At 34.9% G+C, this 21,349-nt stretch overlaps 1 protein-coding gene across 1 annotated transcript; it reads left to right on the plus strand.

Annotated features, from left to right (window-relative positions):
* The first annotated feature begins 12,532 nt into the window (after positions 1-12,532).
* Positions 12,533-13,637, plus strand: LOC106339856 (transcription repressor OFP15-like). The gene has a single exon (XM_013778723.1). It carries the CDS (start codon positions 12,658-12,660, stop codon positions 13,483-13,485), a length of 828 nt encoding a protein of 275 aa, XP_013634177.1. The 5' UTR covers positions 12,533-12,657; the 3' UTR covers positions 13,486-13,637.
* Positions 13,638-21,349: the final 7,712 nt, after the last annotated feature.

Consider the following 21,349-nt stretch of genomic DNA (forward strand, 5'->3'; position numbering starts at 1 on the left):
TATTTGACACTGAAACAAGCACAAACTCTTTACCTCTTATAAAACATAATCAAGTTTGGTGTCCAGTGGAATTCAATCGGGAGATTGGTTTCATATAGACGCTCACTCCGGGAGACATGAATTCAATAGTAAATTAAAAATTTTGAATTCAATATGGACTGGACTAACATTTAATGTGACCTAATATTCTGCTTTCTTTAGGAATCACAATTACTTTTATGCCACGTGCAACATATATTTGTAGTCCCCTAGTACGGAAAGTTTCAATTAACTTTTTAAAACTGCGGTTATTGACACATAACTAACTTTCAAAATAGTTTTAATAAAATATCATTGCCATTCCTCTGTGCATATCACGGTAAACGATGTTTCTGACCAAATATCACGCCAATTTGATCTAGTGGTTTGACTAAAAGTTCATTAATGCTTATACATCAAGAAGTTTGGGGTTCAATTTCCGGAGAAAGTGTAATTATGCACTTCCAAGAAACCTGGTTCTGCCCCGCTTCCACATGATTTTCCACCAAATCTACCTAGTTTTCCCGCGCCTCAACCTGGTTTTCCACCGCCCAAAAAACCATTGTTACTATTTTTCTTGAGATTTACGATCTCAGCCATCTGGAGCTCACTCTAATGGCACCAAGTATGGGTTCCAGCTAGTTCTGATTCAACTATTCTACCCTGCCGCTGGGGCTTTACTGTCGGAGTACAGTCCTCTTATCAAGATAGTTTCTTCGGTTTAAAGTCTGGCTACAACCTCGGGCCTCCTACAACAAGACTACTGTCATCGTACAGTCAAATCTCTTCATACTACCTTCCACTAAGGTCCCTCATTGTCTACAATCTACATACAACTATGGCCCGTCGTTTCTCTCACTCGGAAAAAGAAAAGAGGATATCGAGCTCCTCACGTTAGGCAAAAAAAGCTCCGATAAAGATCCCCGCTGTAAACTGTGAAACACTCATCGATGAGCACATATTTACTCTCATAGGAAGAGTCACTAACCCAGCAATACAAAAGACTAGAGCGCTTGTGGATTTCTTCCTCCAGCACTGGCAAGTGGTGGGCTCTTTCACAGGCAGAGACTTAGGGCCGCTACTGTTCCAGTTCACCTTCGAAACGGAACAAGACCTGCAAGCAATCCTGGCGAAGGCCCCTTACCACTTCAAAAGGTGGATGATCATCCTCCAACGCTGGGAGCCCATTGTCTCAGATCAATTTCCAGCCTTCATCCCCTTTTGGATCACTGTCCATGGCATCCCTCTTCACTATTGGACTAGAGAAGCACTAGAGGCCATTGGAGAAGGACTAGGTCTCGTTGAAGACTTTGATGTTGTCAGAGGAAGGATTCGGGTCCATATCAATGGGCTCAAACCTCTGGAAAAGTACCTCGAAATCAGCCTCGCCGGAGAGACCAAACAGGTTGAGCTCGAGTACGAGAAGCTTGATAAGCACTGCTTATCATGCCTCTCTTTATCACATGAAGTCAAAGACTGCCCCTCTAGGACTACTAGCAGGAACACTGCAGATCAGAACTTGGGCATTTCTCAAAGACGCACGCTGGAGCGTATTGAGGAAAACAGACGAAGGACTGATAACCGTAAACTGTCAAGGTTCTCACCGTATGATGATCCCAGAACCCACAGAGGATCTGCTCCCACGCATGTAAACCAAAGCCAGTATGGTCATGAGCATAATGAGACATGTAACCACCACTACACTGAGCGGAAAGAACACTCATCGGACAGGTCTTACTCGAACAGACCTTACTCTGTTGCTGACAACAGAGAGAAAGACAGCTCAAGGTCCAGGGAACCTCGAGATAGGCTGCCTCCTGTTAGGGAGAGCTCTGAAGTCTCTCTGAGATCCCGTGGAATGTGGGTAGCTAACCCCGCTGCAAAAAACGTTTGGCGTCCTGTTTCTGAAGGCCATGGGAATGGAGATCACTCTAACTCGATCCAATCTCAAGTCTCTCATACGCCATCTCCACACCCTCCGAGGGAAAGAATCACTACTCCAATCAATACTCCGCAGGAGACCTCAAGACCTTCGGGGGAACAGTCAGGTACGCCCCCTTCGAGACGGCCAGCGTTGGAACGCCTCTCTAATGCAGACATTATCTCTCCGACTGGGGAAAGGCTTTCAGCATTGGCGCGCATCTCTACTCCTGCCCCTAGGGTCCCTCTCCTTCAAAATGGAGTTGCAAATTCAGAGTCTGGCAGACTACATGAAGTGAACATTCAATATCTGGAGGAAATGTTTCCACACCAAACTCCAGAAGCTGAGTCTATACCTTCAAGCTCAAGAGCCCCCTAAGGCGATCCCTATTGATGCGGGAATTATGGAAAGATCTCCAATCCGAACTTTAAGTGAAGACAGAGCGCATGTCTCACTTCAGCTGGGGCCTCTTCTAGTCTCTGCTTCCCCCTCGCCCACGCCACAAGCTTTGAAAGCGGTGGGAAAGAAGAAAAAAGCAGCGGTAACAAAACAAAAACCGCCAGCTACAAGGAGAGTTCTCAGGAGCCCAGTCCAAGGCATCAGTCTGAACAAACGTCGTGTGACTAAGACGCAAAACTCGCCCAAACGTAAACTGACACTCGACCCAAAAGCTAAGGGGAAGGCGAAGAAAACACCAAGCTAGCCTTCTGCAATGCTGATCCCTGGTATCACTAAGAAGAAGGCGGATTTTCGGCACGTCCCAGGCTCTCTTCCTTAGCGAGTGTGAGCTGGAACTGCCAGGGTATTAGGAGCCCCCTGACAGTTCGCAGACTACGGGAGATTCGAACAAAACTCTCTCCTGACATTGTGTTCCTCACGGAGACCAAGAACCAAGATGAAGCGGTCCTAAATTCTTACAGGAAGTCTGAGTATTGTAACCACTTTATGGTCCCACCAGATGGGCTGAGTGGAGGTCTTGCTCTTTCATGGAAATCAAGTGTGCAACTCGATATACTGTTTTCCTCGCCGAATATCATTGACACTTGTATCACAAACCATAGTAAGACCTTCTTTGTCTCTTATGTCTATGGTGCACCTCGCAAAGAGGAAAGAAATGAATTCTGGGCCAAACTCTCAGAACTGGGAGAGCAAAGAAAAGAAGCATGGCTGATCACGGGAGACTTCAACGATCTCCTTAATAACTCGGAAAAGGTGGGAGGTCCTCTGCGATGGGAAGGCTCTTTCCTCGCCTTCCGGAGTTTTGTTACCCAGTATGGGATTTGGGATCTCCAACACTCCGGTAATTCGCTCTCTTGGCGTGGTACTCGCTACAGTCACTTCATACAATCCAGGCTTGATAGGGCTATGGCCAACTTGGCCTGGAATGAGATGTTCCCTATGGGCAGATGCGAGTATCACCGATTTGAGGGGTCAGATCATCGGCCAGTAGTTACTCTCTTTGACTCTAACTTACTTGAGAAGAAGAAAGGAGTCTTTCGCTTTGATAGAAGACTTAGAGACAAACCAGAGATAAGAGCTCTGGTTGAGAATTCTTGGAAGGAGCAACCCCGCGAGTCTATTCTCGCTAAGATAGGAAGAGTCAGAACGGATATCGTGGAGTGGACAAAGATCCAGAATCTGAACAGCAAAACCCTTATTCAGTCCACGCAAAGGGAGCTTGAAGCTGCTCTCTCGGATAGTTCACCAGATCAGGATCGCATCTCCTCCCTGCAAAACACCTTGGAAAAGGCTTATCTTGAGGAAGAGAAATTCTGGCGGCAGCGCAGCCGCATCCAATGGTTGAACAGCGGAGATAGAAACTCAAGATTCTTTCATGCTGTAACTCGGGGCCGGAGAGTTCAAAATAAATTTTCTGTTATTGAAGATGATGATGGAAACGCCTTCTATGAGGAACCCCAAATAGTTCAAACAATCTTTGTATTTTATCAAGGCATCTTCTCCTCCCAGTCTTGCGGCGATTTGGGAGTAGTGCAGGAAGCTCTCTCACCAAAGGTGACCACGGAAATGAATCGGACCCTTATAGCTGTCCCAACTGATAATGAGATTAAAATGGCGGTTTTCTCGATCAGTGTGGATAAAGCCCCGGGTCCGGATGGTTTTTCCGCGGGTTTCTACCAATCCTTTTGGGACATTATTGGGCCAGATGTATCTGATGACATTCGCTCCTTCTTCAATTCAGGGGAGCTCCACCGCCGGCAAAATGAGACTCATGTTAGACTCATCCCGAAGATAGTAGGGCCAAAACGGGTGTCGGACTATAGACCTATCGCTTTGTGCACCACTCACTACAAGATCATAGCGAAGATTCTCACCAAGCGCCTACAACCTCTCCTGGCTGACCTAATCTCGGGACACCAGTCCGCCTTTGTTCCCGGAAGAGCCATTTCCGACAATGTCCTCATCACTCATGAGATTCTCTATTATCTCCGTACTTCAGCAGCCCGTCAACGTTGTTCAATGGCGGTCAAAACTGATATAAGTAAGGCATATGATCGGATTGAATGGGACTTTCTTCGAGAGGTGTTGACACGCTTTGGTTTCCATAGCGTATGGGTTTCGTGGATCATGGAATGTGTCTCTTCTGTTTCCTATACCTTTCCTATCAACGGGGCACCGCAAGGGGGGGTATCACCGTCTCGTGGATTACGGCAAGGAGACCCGTTGTCCCCATACCTCTTTATACTGTGTACGGAGGTATTATCGGGTCTGTGTAACCGAGCGCAGGAAAGCGGAACCTTAGCGAGTATCAAAGTGGCTCGTGGATCCCCGGCAATCAATCACCTCCTCTTCGCCGATGATACCATGTTCTTCTGTAGATTGGACAGAGATAGCTGCGCGGTACTGACCTTCATTCTCAATCGTTACGAGGTAGCTTCCAGCCAATGTATTAATCGCTCCAAGTCGGCGATCACCTTCTAATCAAAAACACTCCCAGCCACCAAGGAAAATGTTAAGACAGCCCTAGGGATAGGGAGCGAAGGTTGTATTGGGAAGTACTTGGGTTTACCGGAGCACTTCGGGCGGAAAAAACGAGACATTTTCTCGTCGATAGTAGACAGGATCAGACAAAAGTCTCACAGCTGGAGCTCCAAGCTCCTATCTGGCACCGGCAAACTGATCCTTCTAAAGACCGTCTTAACAGCAATGCCCTCTTACGCTATGTCGTGCTTCAAGCTACCGCAGTCTCTATGTAAACAGATTCATTCTGTTTTAACTCGATTCTGGTGGGATCAAACACCTGAGGTTAGGCACCTCTGTTGGGTATCTTGGGAAAAGCTCACCTTACCGAAATCTGCTGGAGGCCTAGGCTTTCGGGACATCGAACATTTTAATGATGCTCTCCTAGCAAAGCTTACGTGGCGGCTACTTAAACACCCTGACTCTCTGCTTGGACAAACCCTGTTGGGAAAGTATTGTCGTCATGACAGTCTGCTATCGTGCTCTTCTTCAGGGGCAATGTCGCATGGTTGGCGGGGAATCTTAGCTGGTCGTGAAGTCCCAAAGATGGGTCTAGGTTGGGCAGTGGGCACAGGGAAGAGTATCAAGGTGTGGAGCAAAAATTGGCTCTCAACGGGCGCGGTCTCACTACCCATGGGACCTCCAAATTTCCACGACCAAGACCTCACGGTACATGACCTTCCCCACTCGATAACTGGAGAATGGAATGTGACTGCTATAAGAGCCCACCTACCTCAGTATGAGGATGCGATCCTCCTTTTACAACCTAGCTCCTTCGATATGAACGATACCTTGGTCAGGTTGCCTGAAAAGTCGGGGTCATATACCACTAAATCTGGTTACGCGCTAGCTAAGTTGCAGAGTACTTGTCACAGAGTAGAGCCGGCTTATAATTTTAACTGGAGATCATGTGTATGGTACATTGCAACATCTCCTAAGCTCAAGCTCTTTATGTGGAAACTGTCAAACAATGCACTCTCAGTGGGAGAAGCGTTGGCACGAAGAGGAATTAACGCCAATACGGAATGCAAGCGCTGTGGAAGAAGTGAAAGCGAGATGCATGTCTTCTTTCAATGCCCCTTTGCTGTAAGAGTCTGGGACCTTATGCCTGCACTCCTGAAACCTCAAGCAACTACCGAGACAATTCCGCAACTTCTCGATAGCTGCAAGGGCATCATCAATCTCCCACCCTCTGGAGTAGCTCACCCGCTATACCCCTGGATCTTGTGGAACCTATGGACTAGCAGAAACCAACTCCTTTTCGAAGACAAGCACTATACAGACCTTGAGGTCCTTAACAAAGCAACCCGTGATGCAAGAGAATGGAGTTGGGCGCAACCTACCGACCTAACCAAGGCCACCACCAAGTCACCTCCCCCACCGCTGGAATGCAACAACCCCTCTGTTTTGCACTGTTTTACAGATGGAGCTTAGGAGTCAGGAACAAAGAAGGGTGGTATGGGATGGATTTTTAAAGATAAGAAGGGATTACTTGTGGCGCAAGGATCTAGTGCCAAGAACTATGTCAGCTCAGCCTTAATGGCCGAAGCACTAGCTCTTAAGGCAGCGATTTTGGACGCTATCCAGTTGGGCTTCCTCGCGGTGAGGTGCCTCTCAGACTCTCGTAGTCTCATTACGCTGCTCACAATGGGCTCTTCCGTTACTGAGCTCCAAGGGATCCTCCACGACATCCGCGTGTTGAGTAGTTCCCTTTTATCAGTTTCTTTTGCTTTTACTCCTCGTGAGAATAATGTATGTGCAGATGGCCTAGCCAAGACTGCCCTGCAACTGCTTGTAAACTCTTCACCTCCTTAGGAGTGAATTTGGTACCTCCCAAGGAATACCGTCAATCGTGGATCTCATAGAGCGGCTCAGGTGATACAATCAGACGTGAATCCTCATACGGCATGTAGAATTGTCGGTTGTAGAATCGTCTGTAATATTTTTACTAATTGTAATAGCATAATTATCCAGCGTTAAAAAAAAAAAAAAAACAAATATCAAAACGTTGTTTGATTTAAACCCAATAATTTGTGATACACTATTTAAATGATAAAATAAACCTTATAGCATCGCTTAAATAAAAAATATTACACTGTAAGGCAACTTTAAGTTTTTAATAACAACATAAGGCAGTTATGACTACTGAGATAGTTTTTGTTAACTAAAGTCATTGGTGTAACTAAAATGGTTCCATAATTTTTGGAAATTAGTAATTTTTCTCAATTTCTCGGGACCACACGTTTGAAACCTAAAAACATATAAGAAATTATCAAAACTTATTTTCTTTACATCGTCTCACTTTACTCATTCTCCGCCGCACCTCTTTTTTTCGCCACAACTCTTTTTTCTCCGCCACAATTAATCCTTCTCATCTTCGGTATGTGTTTTGCAACTCGTCTCTGTCGTCGCTGTGACCTAAGCTCTCGCCGCCGTCGAAACGTCATATCTTCTCCTTCACCGCAAGGTGAAACAGTGGTGGTTTGAGCTCGCTATACCGTGTTGTGTCTCAACTCATCTTTCCTCGTCGTGATTCATCGTCGCCGTGACCTTCATGCCTCTCAGACGCACTCTGAAACTGGCACGATAAGCTTGAGAGCAACAATGGCTAATTTGCGCATTTTTGCAGATTTGGTCCCTAAACTTATTTGTTATTTATTTTTAACCCAATACTTTTAAAATGTGAAAGTTGGTCCTTAATTTCGTCCTAAAGTTCAGAAACAACATTTTAACCCCTTGTAGTAGGAATACATCTATGAAAATACAATAAAAATAGCTAAAGCCACACCTAAATGACATAAACGAACATAAACAAATATGAAGTATCATATTGTACTACATTACACATGTAAAACAATAAACTATGTACACAACTTTTTTTACCATCCACACGTACAACAATACACATGTACATCAGATTCATTTCTCGTTGTTGCCTTCGTCGCCTCCTTCTCTTTATCGCCTCTGTCTCGCCTCTTTGATCTCGATGAGCAACAATAATAAGATACTCAAAATCATTAGAATCATCAGATATCATAACTTGTGCAGTGTACAAAAGAACCAGTGTACATCTGAATTTTAAAAAATACATTGTACATGTAGACAGTGAATACATGCGTACACGTTGACGATATTTTGCGGTGCTAAATGTTTTGCTCCCATCTTGATCCAATTACAGGTCTAGTCGTGAGTATTGTTAGGTTCCAATGTAACCTTTATTTCTGGTGTCTAAGATATCTTGATCCAATGTGATTTTTCAGTTGTTCTCATAGAATATTTACACAAGTCTTATCTCACTATGTACAAAGATAATGAAGAAAAAAATCAAGAAGTCAGGAGGAAATTGCACAAATGATGTATCTAAGTTTGAACATAAATGACAAACCAAATAATCTAGGACACAATGGTACTTCCTTTGTAGATGGATTTGTGAGCGTTAATGCTTTGTTTGGATTCAGCCACCATATGCACGTTAAAAACATCTGCAACACTATGTCCCCATATGTACGTTTTCTGGACATGTACGGATTTACAAGCACTACAAAACATCTAAACGTATAGCTACATCTACACATGTACATAGAGTTTCCAACTTGTCTATATGTACACTATCTGATCATGTACATTGTTACTACTACTACAATGAAGGTGAATGTCAATATTCATTACATCTTTTAAGATATCACAACGTGTACATTGGTATTTAACATGTCCACATGGACTCCTTTTATCAATATACTGTGTACACATCACTGTGTACATTGTCTACCGTGTCCACATCACCGTGTCCACATTAAACACAACACGTTAAAAACATGAAATATATGCAATTTAAACTCTGTGTCCCATGTACAATGGTTTCACCTTCTCCATATGTACGCTTTCTCGATTTGTACATATTTACAAGTATTACAAAACATCTAAAAGTTTAGCACTGTCTACACACCTTGTCCAATGTTGTTTCATGTCCACATGTACATTCACCCGTCTTATTGGAAAAATTTCCACGAACACTTTGTTTTTCTAAAGCAACTATGTACACAACACTTCTCAATTTCCTAATATTCATTACGGGATTCTGCCGCGGTTATCCACTCGTTATTTTAATTGAACTAAATGCGTACATCGGTTTCTTCCATGCACACATTTTCTTGTCAGTGTTGTTTGTTGTCCACATGTACACATATTTAATGTACATTCCCCCCCCCCCACCAAAAAACCTATCACAATTTTATCGCCATGTACAAATGAACAATGTACATTTGTATCTTCCAAGTATTTTGTTCTCATGTTGTCCATATGGACACTGAACATAACATCGTTATTTATTGTCCACATGTACACATATGTAATATACATCCACCCGTAAAACACAACTACAAATTTAGCATCATGTAAATATGTATGAGGTTTCCATGTTGTCCATATGGACACTCACCAAGTACATGTATAAATTTACCAATATTACACCACATCTAAAGATTACTCACTATGTACACATGTACAAAGGTTTTTGCTTTGTGCATATGTACACTATTTGGCAATGTTCAAACCTACCAAAGAACATAGCTGAATGCAATATCTGATAAAATAGTGTACTGTAAAAAAAATTTCTAAGTATATGTTAAACATGAATGTGTTTACAAATTATTAATATAATAGTATACATACACATTATTATCCATGTGTACGACCCATGAATGTGTATATATTTTGTTTAATTTCAATTTTTTAATCAGTGACATTTTAGTAAATATGTCTTCGTCTTTCCCAGAATTTTAGGGTTTTCTGCAAAACTTTTACGGCCGCTATTGATTTCTTTCACATAATCTTTCATTCTTTTACGTTTTAATTATAGGTTACATTTCAAGATCATAGTTTTATCATTTATAAAATGTTTTTCAAATTCAGATTTTAAAAATAGTGATTTTTTTTGTCAAGGGAGAAGAGTTAAAGAGCACAAGAGAAATGAATTGAAACACGGCCACCGCAGCGGATTTCGAACATAACAACCACCGCGGCACAAGAGAGATAAATTGAAGAGCACGACGTGGAGGAAGAATCTGTTTGTGTTGATTTCACGGCGAAGGAGAAGACGAACTAACAGTTTTGTAATCCAGCTCGACTAAGATTCACCCGCAGTCACAGAGGATGACCAGGAAACACGGCGAAGAAGAGTTGCGACATAAATGACCTGAGATTTAGAGGTTGATGAAGAGTGAGATGTGAAGAAGAAGTTTTTTTTTTATTTCAGAGTTACGTTTGTCTACTCTTGAGAAAGAGAAGAAACAGAATAAAATTTAGAAAATGTATAGTTTAATTAGATAAAAATAGTCTAATTAATGATGGTTTGGTTTCTAGTCATAAAAAACTACTCTAATTGACTGGGAGCTTGTGGTCAAGTGGTAAGGGGAAGGGCTTGGGATGTCACCATATTTCAAGTTCGATCCACCTGCCATGCGAAACTAAGTCACATTTTCCTGGTCACCTATACGGATATGGGCTATTGCATTTCAGCCCATTTGAATACCCGGGAGAGGGTCTATCCGTGGGTTGCACCTCCCACCCGGAGGTTAGGTTTGTGTCTTTAATAGACCCGGGTTTAACCCTTTTAAGTTACAAAAAAAAAACTACTCTAATAGTAACAACTGTCCTAGAATATAACGAAAACTGTCTTATAGTGTAAAATGTTCGTTTAAAAAAATTTAAAATACTTCTAAGAATAAATTGGAAGAAAGCTACGAGGAAAGACGACGAGAAGAGGAAAATAGAATCATTTATTATAATAAATACGAGAACAGCGTAACAGGAAAAATGTAGTACTGAATTATATTGAACTAGGGGGTGTCCGCGCTTCGCGCGGAATATTGTTTTTATCATTGCTAGAACATGATTTTTTGGATAATGTAATTATGTTGTCGTTTTTATTTGTTAAGATCATTATTTGGTGTTTTTAGTGTGTTATGTAGTAATAGATGATAGGTTAATATATTTTGTGTTTGTTTTTTTCCGAATAATGTGTTGTTGTGTGTATAGTACTTGTTAGTAGTGAAATGAGCATCTAACGTAAAAGAATATTGAATTTCAATAACTTTGTTGATTCTAAGATTAACGGTTTCAGTGTCAAAATTGTATTATATTTTTTTCATATTTTTAAAAATTATAACTTTTAAGATGCTTTTTGCTCTCTCCCTATATTTTGACCTTGAGCCATCATCGTATATGTATTTCTTTACCTTTCTGGTGTGCGGTGCTTCTCACCATCACCGGAAAAAGACTTACATATTTCTCTTGTACTTCCTTGTCTTCTTCACCTGTGAGATTATATGGTATTTGTTGTAGATCTGGTTTATGAGTTTTCAGTTTTTTCGGTTGATTCTCACGGCATTGTAGGTTATTGACTGCTCCTCTTCTTCCTTAGATTTCAGCTGATGTTAGGAACTGCATCTTCTTGGTTGGATCAGAGTTTAGTCGTTTTCGATGTTGTATTCCTCAACGTCAATAGTCACTGCTCGTCTTGATTTTCAAGATCTACTTTTTGGTGTTCTGACTTATATGCTCTCTTTCATAGCTCGAGGACGGCTTCATAGTTTTCTAATTTCGTTTCGTCTCCCTTTCCCTCTCTATTCTCGCATCTCTTTGCAACTTTCATCGCATCTCTAGTGGCTCTCCCTTTCACCATGTTTGCCACTCGAGGTTTGTATAATGTTTTCGTTCGTGCATGTTATATGGGCTTGCAAGGTTATATCTGGTCTCAAGTTTAGTCTCTAATTTCGTGGTGGTTGTCTTCCATTCTCCCTCCCTCAAGTTATTTCTTTTCTTTCCATGTTTCCTTTGGTATAGGTGTGCGGAATTAGTCTCTTGGAGATTTGGTCCCTTCTATCCAAAGCTTTGTGGTTTTTTCACTTGCATGGCCGTGTTGTATATTCTTGTTTAGTTTGTGAGGTGTTTCTTACCTTTTAGCTACTGATTGTGATTATGGTGCTTTAGGTATATATATATGTGCATGCTTCTTGGTGGCTTTGGCCTTTCGATTATTATTCTTCTTCTGATCCGCTTTCTTGGTTATTTGCGTTGGTGCTCTAGTTTCTTATTATTAGTTTGATTATCTTATGATATTGATAGTGAAATAAATATATAATTTGTAAATGAAATAATAAAAATTAGTAAAAATAATAAAATAGTGAAAGTTTATGCTATTTTTAATTGTAAATAAATTAAATATTTAAAACATATTTATATTATTTTATTTATTTCTTGAATTTTAGGGACTAATAAGTGTAAGAATGATTAGATGTTACATAATTAGAGATTGATGGAACAAATTACAATAATTTAAAAGTAAAAGGATTTAAAATACAAAAAAAAAATATGAGGACACATGTCAACAAAACCCCCCCTTCCACATGTCATAAGAAAGGAAAAAGCCAACTTTATATATATTGATGAATCCCAACCAAACAACATTAAATTATCAAGCCATTAATATAATACAACAACCAAATAAAAGAAGAAATAAATGTAAATAAATAAATATATAGACGTTAAAATAAGTAAAGAAATAGACCCCACTAAGCCTCTCTGTTCTCCCCCTCTTCAAACCCTTAAAATCTTCCCTCCCTCCCTCCCTGCCTCCCTGACTCCATTAACTCTCTCAGTTTCTTACTTTGAATCTAATCCCCAAGCAAACAAAAAGGTATTTTATTGTCCTATTTTTCTTAAGAAAATAATACAAAAAAATGAAAATCCCATTTGTAAACAAGAACCACTCTTCGTTTTCGTGTTCTTCAAATTCAAACTCAGTTTCATCATCAACAAATTCCACTTCATGGGCATGGCCTTCTTGTCATCAAAACCCTAAGACCATATCTTTCAGAGCCACCATCACTTTCACCAACCCTATCCACGAGCAAGAAGACGATGAGGTTGACCAACCTGAGATCAAAGAGTCGATAGAGAGTGTGATAAAAGGTCTAAGATCTTCAGAGAGACTCATCTTCGAAATCAAAGGAGAATCCAACTCTATACTCGAAGAAGCTACAACTAGGCGAGTACAAGAAGAGGAAGAAGAAAAAGAAGAAGAAGCAGAGGAGGAAGAGGAAGGTTTCTTGCTCTTGTCCTTGGAATCAAGCGACCCTTACTCTGACTTCAAGAGATCCATGGAGGAGATGGTTGAGGCACACTCGCTTCACCACGACTGGAGAAGCCTCGAGCAGCTTCTTGTCCAGTTCTTGAAAGTCAACGCCAAGACCAGCCATCGATACATCTTCGCCGCTTTTGTCGATCTACTCTTGAACTTAACACTACACACGAATGAACCCATCAGTAACAACATTGCCAAAGACGAAATGGACGGCGTTTCTGAGTCACGCGCCGCCGCCGGAGAGGCAAGCACTTCTTATTGTACCAGTATAGGTCTTGGAGAATCTCCCTTATCGCCTTTGTCGTTCTACACGTCGTGTTCTTCGTCTTCTTCCTCCGATGAGACTTCATCCACGTCCGTACGATTCTTGCCGTTGTCTTCGTTGTTAGAGATGGATGAGAAAACTAAAGACATTTTGGTTTAGAATGATTTTCTTTATTTCTTCTTAATTTGTACTATTTTTAGTTTAATGAAAATTTGTGCAGAATCGTAACATTGGCTACCTTGAATATTTGCTATATTGGTATGTATTGTGTTTACTTATTAATTTTCTCAATTATGCGGAATTTCTTTTTTTTTCCGTTATGTTGGATGATTAATGTAGTTCGATCGACCAATCTTATTTGATGAAAACAACCGGTTAGTTGATTGAAAAAGATTGTTTCATAAATATAGATTTTTTATATTTTCTATGAAAAAGTTGTGATCTTCGAAAAAATTAATTGATTTTATTAAAATACTATTGGTTAAAAATTATTGAAAATTGAAATTACAAAAAACGATATATTTATTATAGTGATTTAATGTGTTTTTTAATATATGTAAAAACACTAAAAAAAAAATTGAAACGGAGGGAGTATTTTTTTTTTGACACAACGTACATAAAAACATGTTTACGACATTGTTACTTTTTGTTTATAATTGTTTAAAACAAATAATCATATGTCATAATTACAGTGAGTAACTTATAGTTGCATATAAAATAACGTTTTCAGTGATAACGTAATTCTGGATATTGTGATCAACTAATTTAGTAAGACCATTTTCTCCTGTCAAAATTTTGGCATTTTTTTGAATGGGATGAGACAAAGTTTATAAAAAAATACTATAAAATTATCTTTGTTTGAACGTTGGATAAGCGAGAACGGGAAAACAGCGAAGATCTTCGCTTGAACGGCAGGTTGGGCTTTAAGACTAGACATGTGGGACTGTGAGTCTTTAACACACTCCTACGAGATTATCAACGTAATCTAATTTTACACACACAATATTTATAATATTTAGTTCAATAATAATAATACCATCGCTCGTTAACATGGGAGGGGACGAATTTATGTATTTATTTAGTCTATGGCATCGGCTTTTTGATAATCTTATCAAATCTTTAACAAATATCAAATCCCTTGGATTTGAATTCTACTGTCGTTTATTTATATGGCAGAGCAGTTTTTTGTTTTTGATAAAGTGATTTGGTTCATAGTAAATCCAAAAATAATGGTGACTGCAAGAAACACCCAGACATGTAGAATACTACAAAATATTAGATGCTGTAAGATATACCTGCATACAGGTCCTGCATCTCAGATTCTTTTTAATTTAAAATCTTCCACACATATTTCAAATGTTAAAGAAAACCATCTAAGACATTTAAATTGACCGTGATCCAGAATCTAACTTCTTTTTTTTTTCTTTTTTTGATCAAATCAGAATCTAACTTCTATAAACTAACAAAACCTATCAGGAATGGGATTGAGAGCTTGATTTTGTGTTAAGTTACAAAAAAAAAAAAAAACTATCAGGAACCCAAATAGTTTACAGCATTTTTTAATTCTATCTAATAAAAAATTACATACTTTTAATGACTAATATATTAGCAAAATAATTAATCCGTTCTTAAAAGATGGATATTAATAATTCTTATGAAGATAAAAATATAATAAATATTTACGGTTCAATCAATTATTTACATTATCAAGATCCAAAAAGTTAGGTGTTAAAAAGCGATCACATGTACATAGTTTAATCATGTGACAAACACCTAAATATGTTAACTAGTTGCACGACGGTTGATGACAGTGGTGTATAGGTGATGCGAAAATAAAATGATTGTCAACTCTCTGCCTTCGAGATTGGTTTTCGCAGTAACGTTTATTAAAAATATTTCTAATCACCCTATAAGCTATTTTAAAAATATTTCTAATCGCCCTTTCCATTTTATATATATAACTAGACTTTGCCGTGCGGATAATCTTTTATTTTATAATATATAATTTTTATATTATATTTTGTCTATACTAATTTTTATATAATATATTTTTGTGACTTTTGAAATAAATAAATATATAATTATAGATATAAAAATTTAACATATGTTACAAATTTTATTTTTTTGTATAAAAATATGACATAATTTACAAATTTTAATCTTTATAAACGCTGAATGATATTTTAATATTTTATTTATTTAAAAAAGTAAATTTTAAAATATCTTTATGTACCAGTTTAATTAACTTTCATTTTAATTTATTTATTACTTCTATTTTAATATAATATTGACTATAATTATAAAATTTATAAAATAGTATATAAATTTTATTTTATTTTGTTTTATAATTTTTTTTAACTAAAATCAATTTTACTATTACTATATTACTAAATACGAAATTAATCAATGTATTAATTAAAAAAATATTTAAAATATTTTGTAAGATTTTGTAAGATTTTTTTCAATAGATTTTGTTATAACTAAAAGTAAAATAAAATATTACAGTTAAAATTGATTTATTATTAATATCCTTATAATTAGTTAGATACTTTAGAAATGTTATATATTTAATAAATTAATGTAAATAATCAAATAAAAGTAATTGATTATATGGATCTAGTATGACTATTTTATAGTAGATAAAAATAGAGAAAGATTATTATTTCAATTTCCTTGAATTTTTGTTAGCATCTGATAACCGAGAAAACAAATTCAAGTTTCTAGATGCAGTAAGTGTTTAGCTTATCCTCGAAATTTAGGGGATATATACAAGTAACCATCAATACACATCTCAGATGACCACAAAATACAAAAAAATACAAATCTCAGATGACCAAAAAAAAATACAAGTAAACCATCACGATCACCACCGCGAATAGTTTAAACATCATTAAAAAGGAATAATGGAAGTAATAAAATATATATGAGCATAATACAGTAAATGGTTGGGGTCCAAATTTTCAGGCCGTGTTTTGCTCTCTCGAAATTCAAAGTTGACATTTATGGGAAATACCAAATCTCAAGCGAAGATTAGACTTCAGCTTTGCTCATATTACTATCAAGCAAACACCCATTGCCTCCTCGGTGTTGTTTCTACTTCATTTTCACTCTTTTGGTAATGCAATGTAGTTTAGGCCAAACTTATTAGACCATTTCTAATAATGCATCATTTTGAAGGAAAACAGCAAAAAATGAAAAAAAAATTCCCGTGGATCATCATTTTGAAGGGAAAAAATGAAGATATGAATAGTATATAATTTTATTTTATATCTAAAAGATTGTTGACAAAAAAAATATATATCTAAAAGATTAAATATTTGTATTTGTTACTTTACTGAAACTAATAATACTTTCATTAATACAACTATAAGTTCATATAAATTATTGTCTATTCTTTTTAGAGACTAAATTTATGTATAAAATTAAAGATTTATTTAAAATAAAAATTAGAGTTGAGGAAAATTAGTAAGTTTTTAAAATACATAGTCTTATTAGAATTAATAGTAAATATTAATAATAAAATATACTTAGAATATTTTATTTTGAAAAAAAAAAATGAGAACAGTCATTTGAGCGAAACTCAAATTTATGTAGAGAGAAAATTTAATTACAACCATTAAAAATGCTTTTATGAAAGAAAAAAAATTCAGTGACAAGTTTTTTTTAAATGGTTTAATTTTTTCGTTTTGGTTATAATTACTGGATAATTTTTATATATTTTTAGCCGGAAAATCTTATATTTTCATGATTTTTATATCATGGTTCTGCTCTTTATTCACCACATGATTTTTTTCAAAAAATAATATATACGAGTTAAATCACAAGTAACAAATATATATATTTTTCTTACTCAATTAACATATTAACTATATTAATTTCAGAGACTGGGACAATGTTTATATGTCGTTATGTCCAAAACTAATCTCGAATATGGTTATTGGATCATTATTACTTATTTAAATTTACAAACAAGAAGTTAGTTTTTTCATAAAATATTCTGATTTTGATTATTGCATTATAGAGATTTTTTTACTTTTTTGAATATTTAGGGATTAATTATCACTACGTGTTTTGCCCGTACATGCGGGCATAATCATCTTACGAATACTTATTATTTATGTCTTATTAATTCAAAAATTGGCATTATAAATTTTTTATTGGTCAACATGTTGAAGAAAAAAAATTATGGTGAATTCTTTGTTTCTCAAAATTTATACCGTTATATTGAAATTTTAGTCAACTTATTGAAAGGTAGATCCCACTTTTTTCTTCTAAATTCCACATGGAGGAATGAATTTATAAGAAAAAGTTTTCCTATGCAATTTTGATAAAGAACAAATTGAACAAAAATTCATTTTTTTTCTCAATTACTCAAATGAAATTTTATTTTTTATTTTGTTCATTTTTTTCATTCTTCCAGTGGTCACCAACTGAACCTATAGTGTTTCATGGATTAAACTTAAACTGGTTTAAAGTAAAAGCAATAAAATTTGTTTTGAACTCAGTTACAAGTTAAGTTATTATTTATGATTTTAAATAGTTAAATCAAACATCAAATTATTTATATATGTCAAAAAAACGTTCATCAAACTATGTACTTATTATGTGTTAAAAGTTTTAAAACACTCGTATAATAGAAATAGTTTAGAAAATATTTTTATATAAATATTTTTGTTTGACTAATATTAATTATAAATTGTTTTATATCTTAGTTTTTTAATTTTATAATAAAAAATATTGTTTTCAGATAGCAAAACAATATATATAAGAATTCTCTTAATTTTTAAATATATTTTCACAATTTTATTATATTAGTTTATAATTAATTATTTAATATAACATATAAATTTAATATTATTAAAATAAAATGCGTGTTTTATTATATATAAAATTCATTACAGGTTTTGTGAAAATTAATGAATACTCAGTTAAAAACTAATAATAAATCAGTGACCTACATAAAATTTTAAAACCTAATAAAATATGACAAATAAGAAAATAGGAATTTTAATATAACATATAGATTTAAATGTTATTAAATCAAAATTCGTTTTTAATTATATATAAAATTCATTACGGAATTTGTGAAAATTAATAAATACTCAGTTAAAAACTAGTAATAAATCAGTGACATATATAAAAGTTTAAAACCTAATAAAATATGACAAATAAGATAATAATAATTTTAATATAACATATAGATTTAAATATTATTAAATCAAAATTTGTTTTTAATTATATATAAAATTGATTAGGGATATTTTTTAAATGAATAAATTAGTGATTCAGCTAAAAATTATTAATAAATCAATGACTAAGCTAAAACCTAATAAAAATATGACAAATAAGCAAAATTGACTAAAATCATGAAAAACATGACACATAAGCAAAATCAAAATAATTATATATTTTATTACATATTTTATAGTTATATTATTTAAATTAATAAATTATGGACTCAACTAAAAACTACTGATAAATTAATGACTCAGCTTAAATTTAATTAAAACATGACAAATAAGCAAAATTACATAAAATTATGGAAATCATGACAAATAAGCTAAATTACTTCATAAATAATATTATAGATATGCATGGAAACAACTCTATTTCCAAATAAATAATGATAGCAGTATGTAGATTCAATAATATAAAATTAAACGTTTAAGTTCCTTACTAACAAAAGGGTTAGGAATTGAACCAATATGTGAACGATTTATTGAACCAGTAAACATCTTATATATTAAAATAGAAGTCACAATATTGATTCATGTGTGATTTTTTAAAAAATGGACCTAATGGATCTATTCTTATAAAGTCGTGTTACATTTAATTTTTAATCTTATCATTTAAATTTTGGGCCTATCAGAAATTTTTATTGGGCTATCAATAATTGGATTTAAACAATAGATGATCCACTGGATTTATATATAGTATAAATCAAATATATATAATTTAATTTTGTAATGCTATATTTCCCATATGTTAAATATTTCAATATTTGTCGATGTTAACTTTTAAAATTATAAAGATTTTTTTTAAAATAACAAAAATCATATTATCTAACAATGATTAATCTTTACTACCTTAAAGGCTTAAATCAATGAAAACAAATTTTAAACTATATAGTTTATTTTAAAACTTAAACAAAAACTAAATGTTTAATTATTTACTCGATAATATAAATATATGAAGCGAAAAGTTTAATTTTTTAAAAACTTTCTAAATTTGTGAAATGTTACAATATCTTTAAATATGACAATAAAATAATATTTTACTAATCTTTATATATATATAGTTACGATTTTAATAATGAAATAATAATCTGAAAATATATATATATATAAGAAGATACAAATACATGTGAAAGTTTGAAATAATATATTCAGTGAAAAAAATATATTGTAAACTTATGATGTTTTAAAAATTGATAAACACATATTTATTATAATATATACTAATTTAAAATTAAAAACAAAATATTTATATAAAAAAAAATGAAAACAAAAATTTGCGCGGTTGCGCGGATCGAGATCTAGTTCAATATTATTTGGAAAGTAAATGGGTTAACTAACATAAGTTAAATTTCTAGGAAAATGGAGATACAATTAATGGGTTTGTAGTCTCAAATCAGTTCTTTGTGAGAAAATATGTATCGGGTTTCTCTAAAACTTTTGGACAAGTAAAACCCTGCAGTGTGTCTGTTACTTTGTCCGAGTTCTAAATAATCAAATACAGGTCGACCCACGTTTGCAATCGTGGACTCGTCCAGGTTAATTTACACATCGCCGTCCAGTTTGTTGACTTTTTCATTTATATATAGGCAGTAAAATCTGTTTCAACTCTTTAATCTCTTTACTGAAACAGAAATTTGAACTTACCAAATGATATAAAAAATTAAAGAGAACAAGAAGAGCAGGGTAACAATTTTATAACATTTCAAACCCATAAACAAGTGTGGACTTAAATAATAGCCCATATTGTTCAACCCCATAAACAAGTGTGGGCAATTCCAGTTTGTAGTCTCGGCTGTTTTCATATTAATTTATGATCGAAAACATATAAAATTTACACCAGAATTACTTTGAATTATTTAAAATATAATTTTTTAAAGTATAATGGATATAAACTAAAAAACAATTCACAAACTTTCTGAATAAAGTTTTTGTCGAGGAATGTAGACATATTTTTCTATAAAAATAACTTCTATTTTTGTTCAAACTTTCCATCAGTAACATATTTATCTCCAAACACCTAAACCCAAATTGCTATACGGGGTATATATAGATTGTGAGAAACTATGCACATTGCCTTTAGTCCTTTACGGACCTAACCTATAGTATTAATTCAGCAGTAATAAATAAAACCCTTAACTTAGATACAATAAAGATTTCAGAAGTTTTGAGAGGCCATTAATGGAGGAGCACGAGAATCTCGCGTTATTGCTCTTTTACTGTTTTCGTGTTCATATTCACAGATTTCTGAGGTCATCATTATTACTAGTTGCTTGTTAGTCTAATCTGAAATTTACTTCAATATTAGTAGTTGGGTCATATATTTATATCACCCATTGGCAATTGATTGTTTTGTTCAGCATTAACACGAACGTGTTAGTGTTGTCCAAAAAAAACTAACGTATGTTCGTAAGATCATGATTAACCCAGGTTCTTAGAGTGGAGTTTTTACTGAAAGTTAAGAAACTGTTTCTTAACTTTTAACTAAAAAAACTAAGAACTGGTTCTTAAAGTCCTTATTTAAGAACTGGTTCTTAAAGTCCTTATTTAAGAACAGGTTCTTAGTTTTTTTAGTTAAAATTTAAGAAACAGTTCTTAATTTTTGCTAAAAACCTCATCCTAAGAACTCCGGTATAATCATGCTCTAATACTCGTAGTATATTATAGGGAAATTTGATCCAATAACCCAAAAAAAACTAGTATATTTCACCTACTAACCGTATCACTGCTCCTTTTCTTCTTTATCTTCGTATCTCTTTTAGCTTCTTATTAAAAATTTAATATCCCCC

This window comes from Brassica oleracea, chromosome C4 (assembly GCF_000695525.1).
Source record: "Brassica oleracea var. oleracea cultivar TO1000 chromosome C4, BOL, whole genome shotgun sequence".
Lineage (NCBI taxonomy): Eukaryota > Viridiplantae > Streptophyta > Magnoliopsida > Brassicales > Brassicaceae > Brassica > Brassica oleracea.

Bases quoted from the DNA above. Each gene is read 5' to 3' on its own strand.
- LOC106339856 (XM_013778723.1), top strand. From the start codon at position 12,658: ATGAAAATCCCATTTGTAAACAAGAACCACTCTTCGTTTTCGTGTTCT.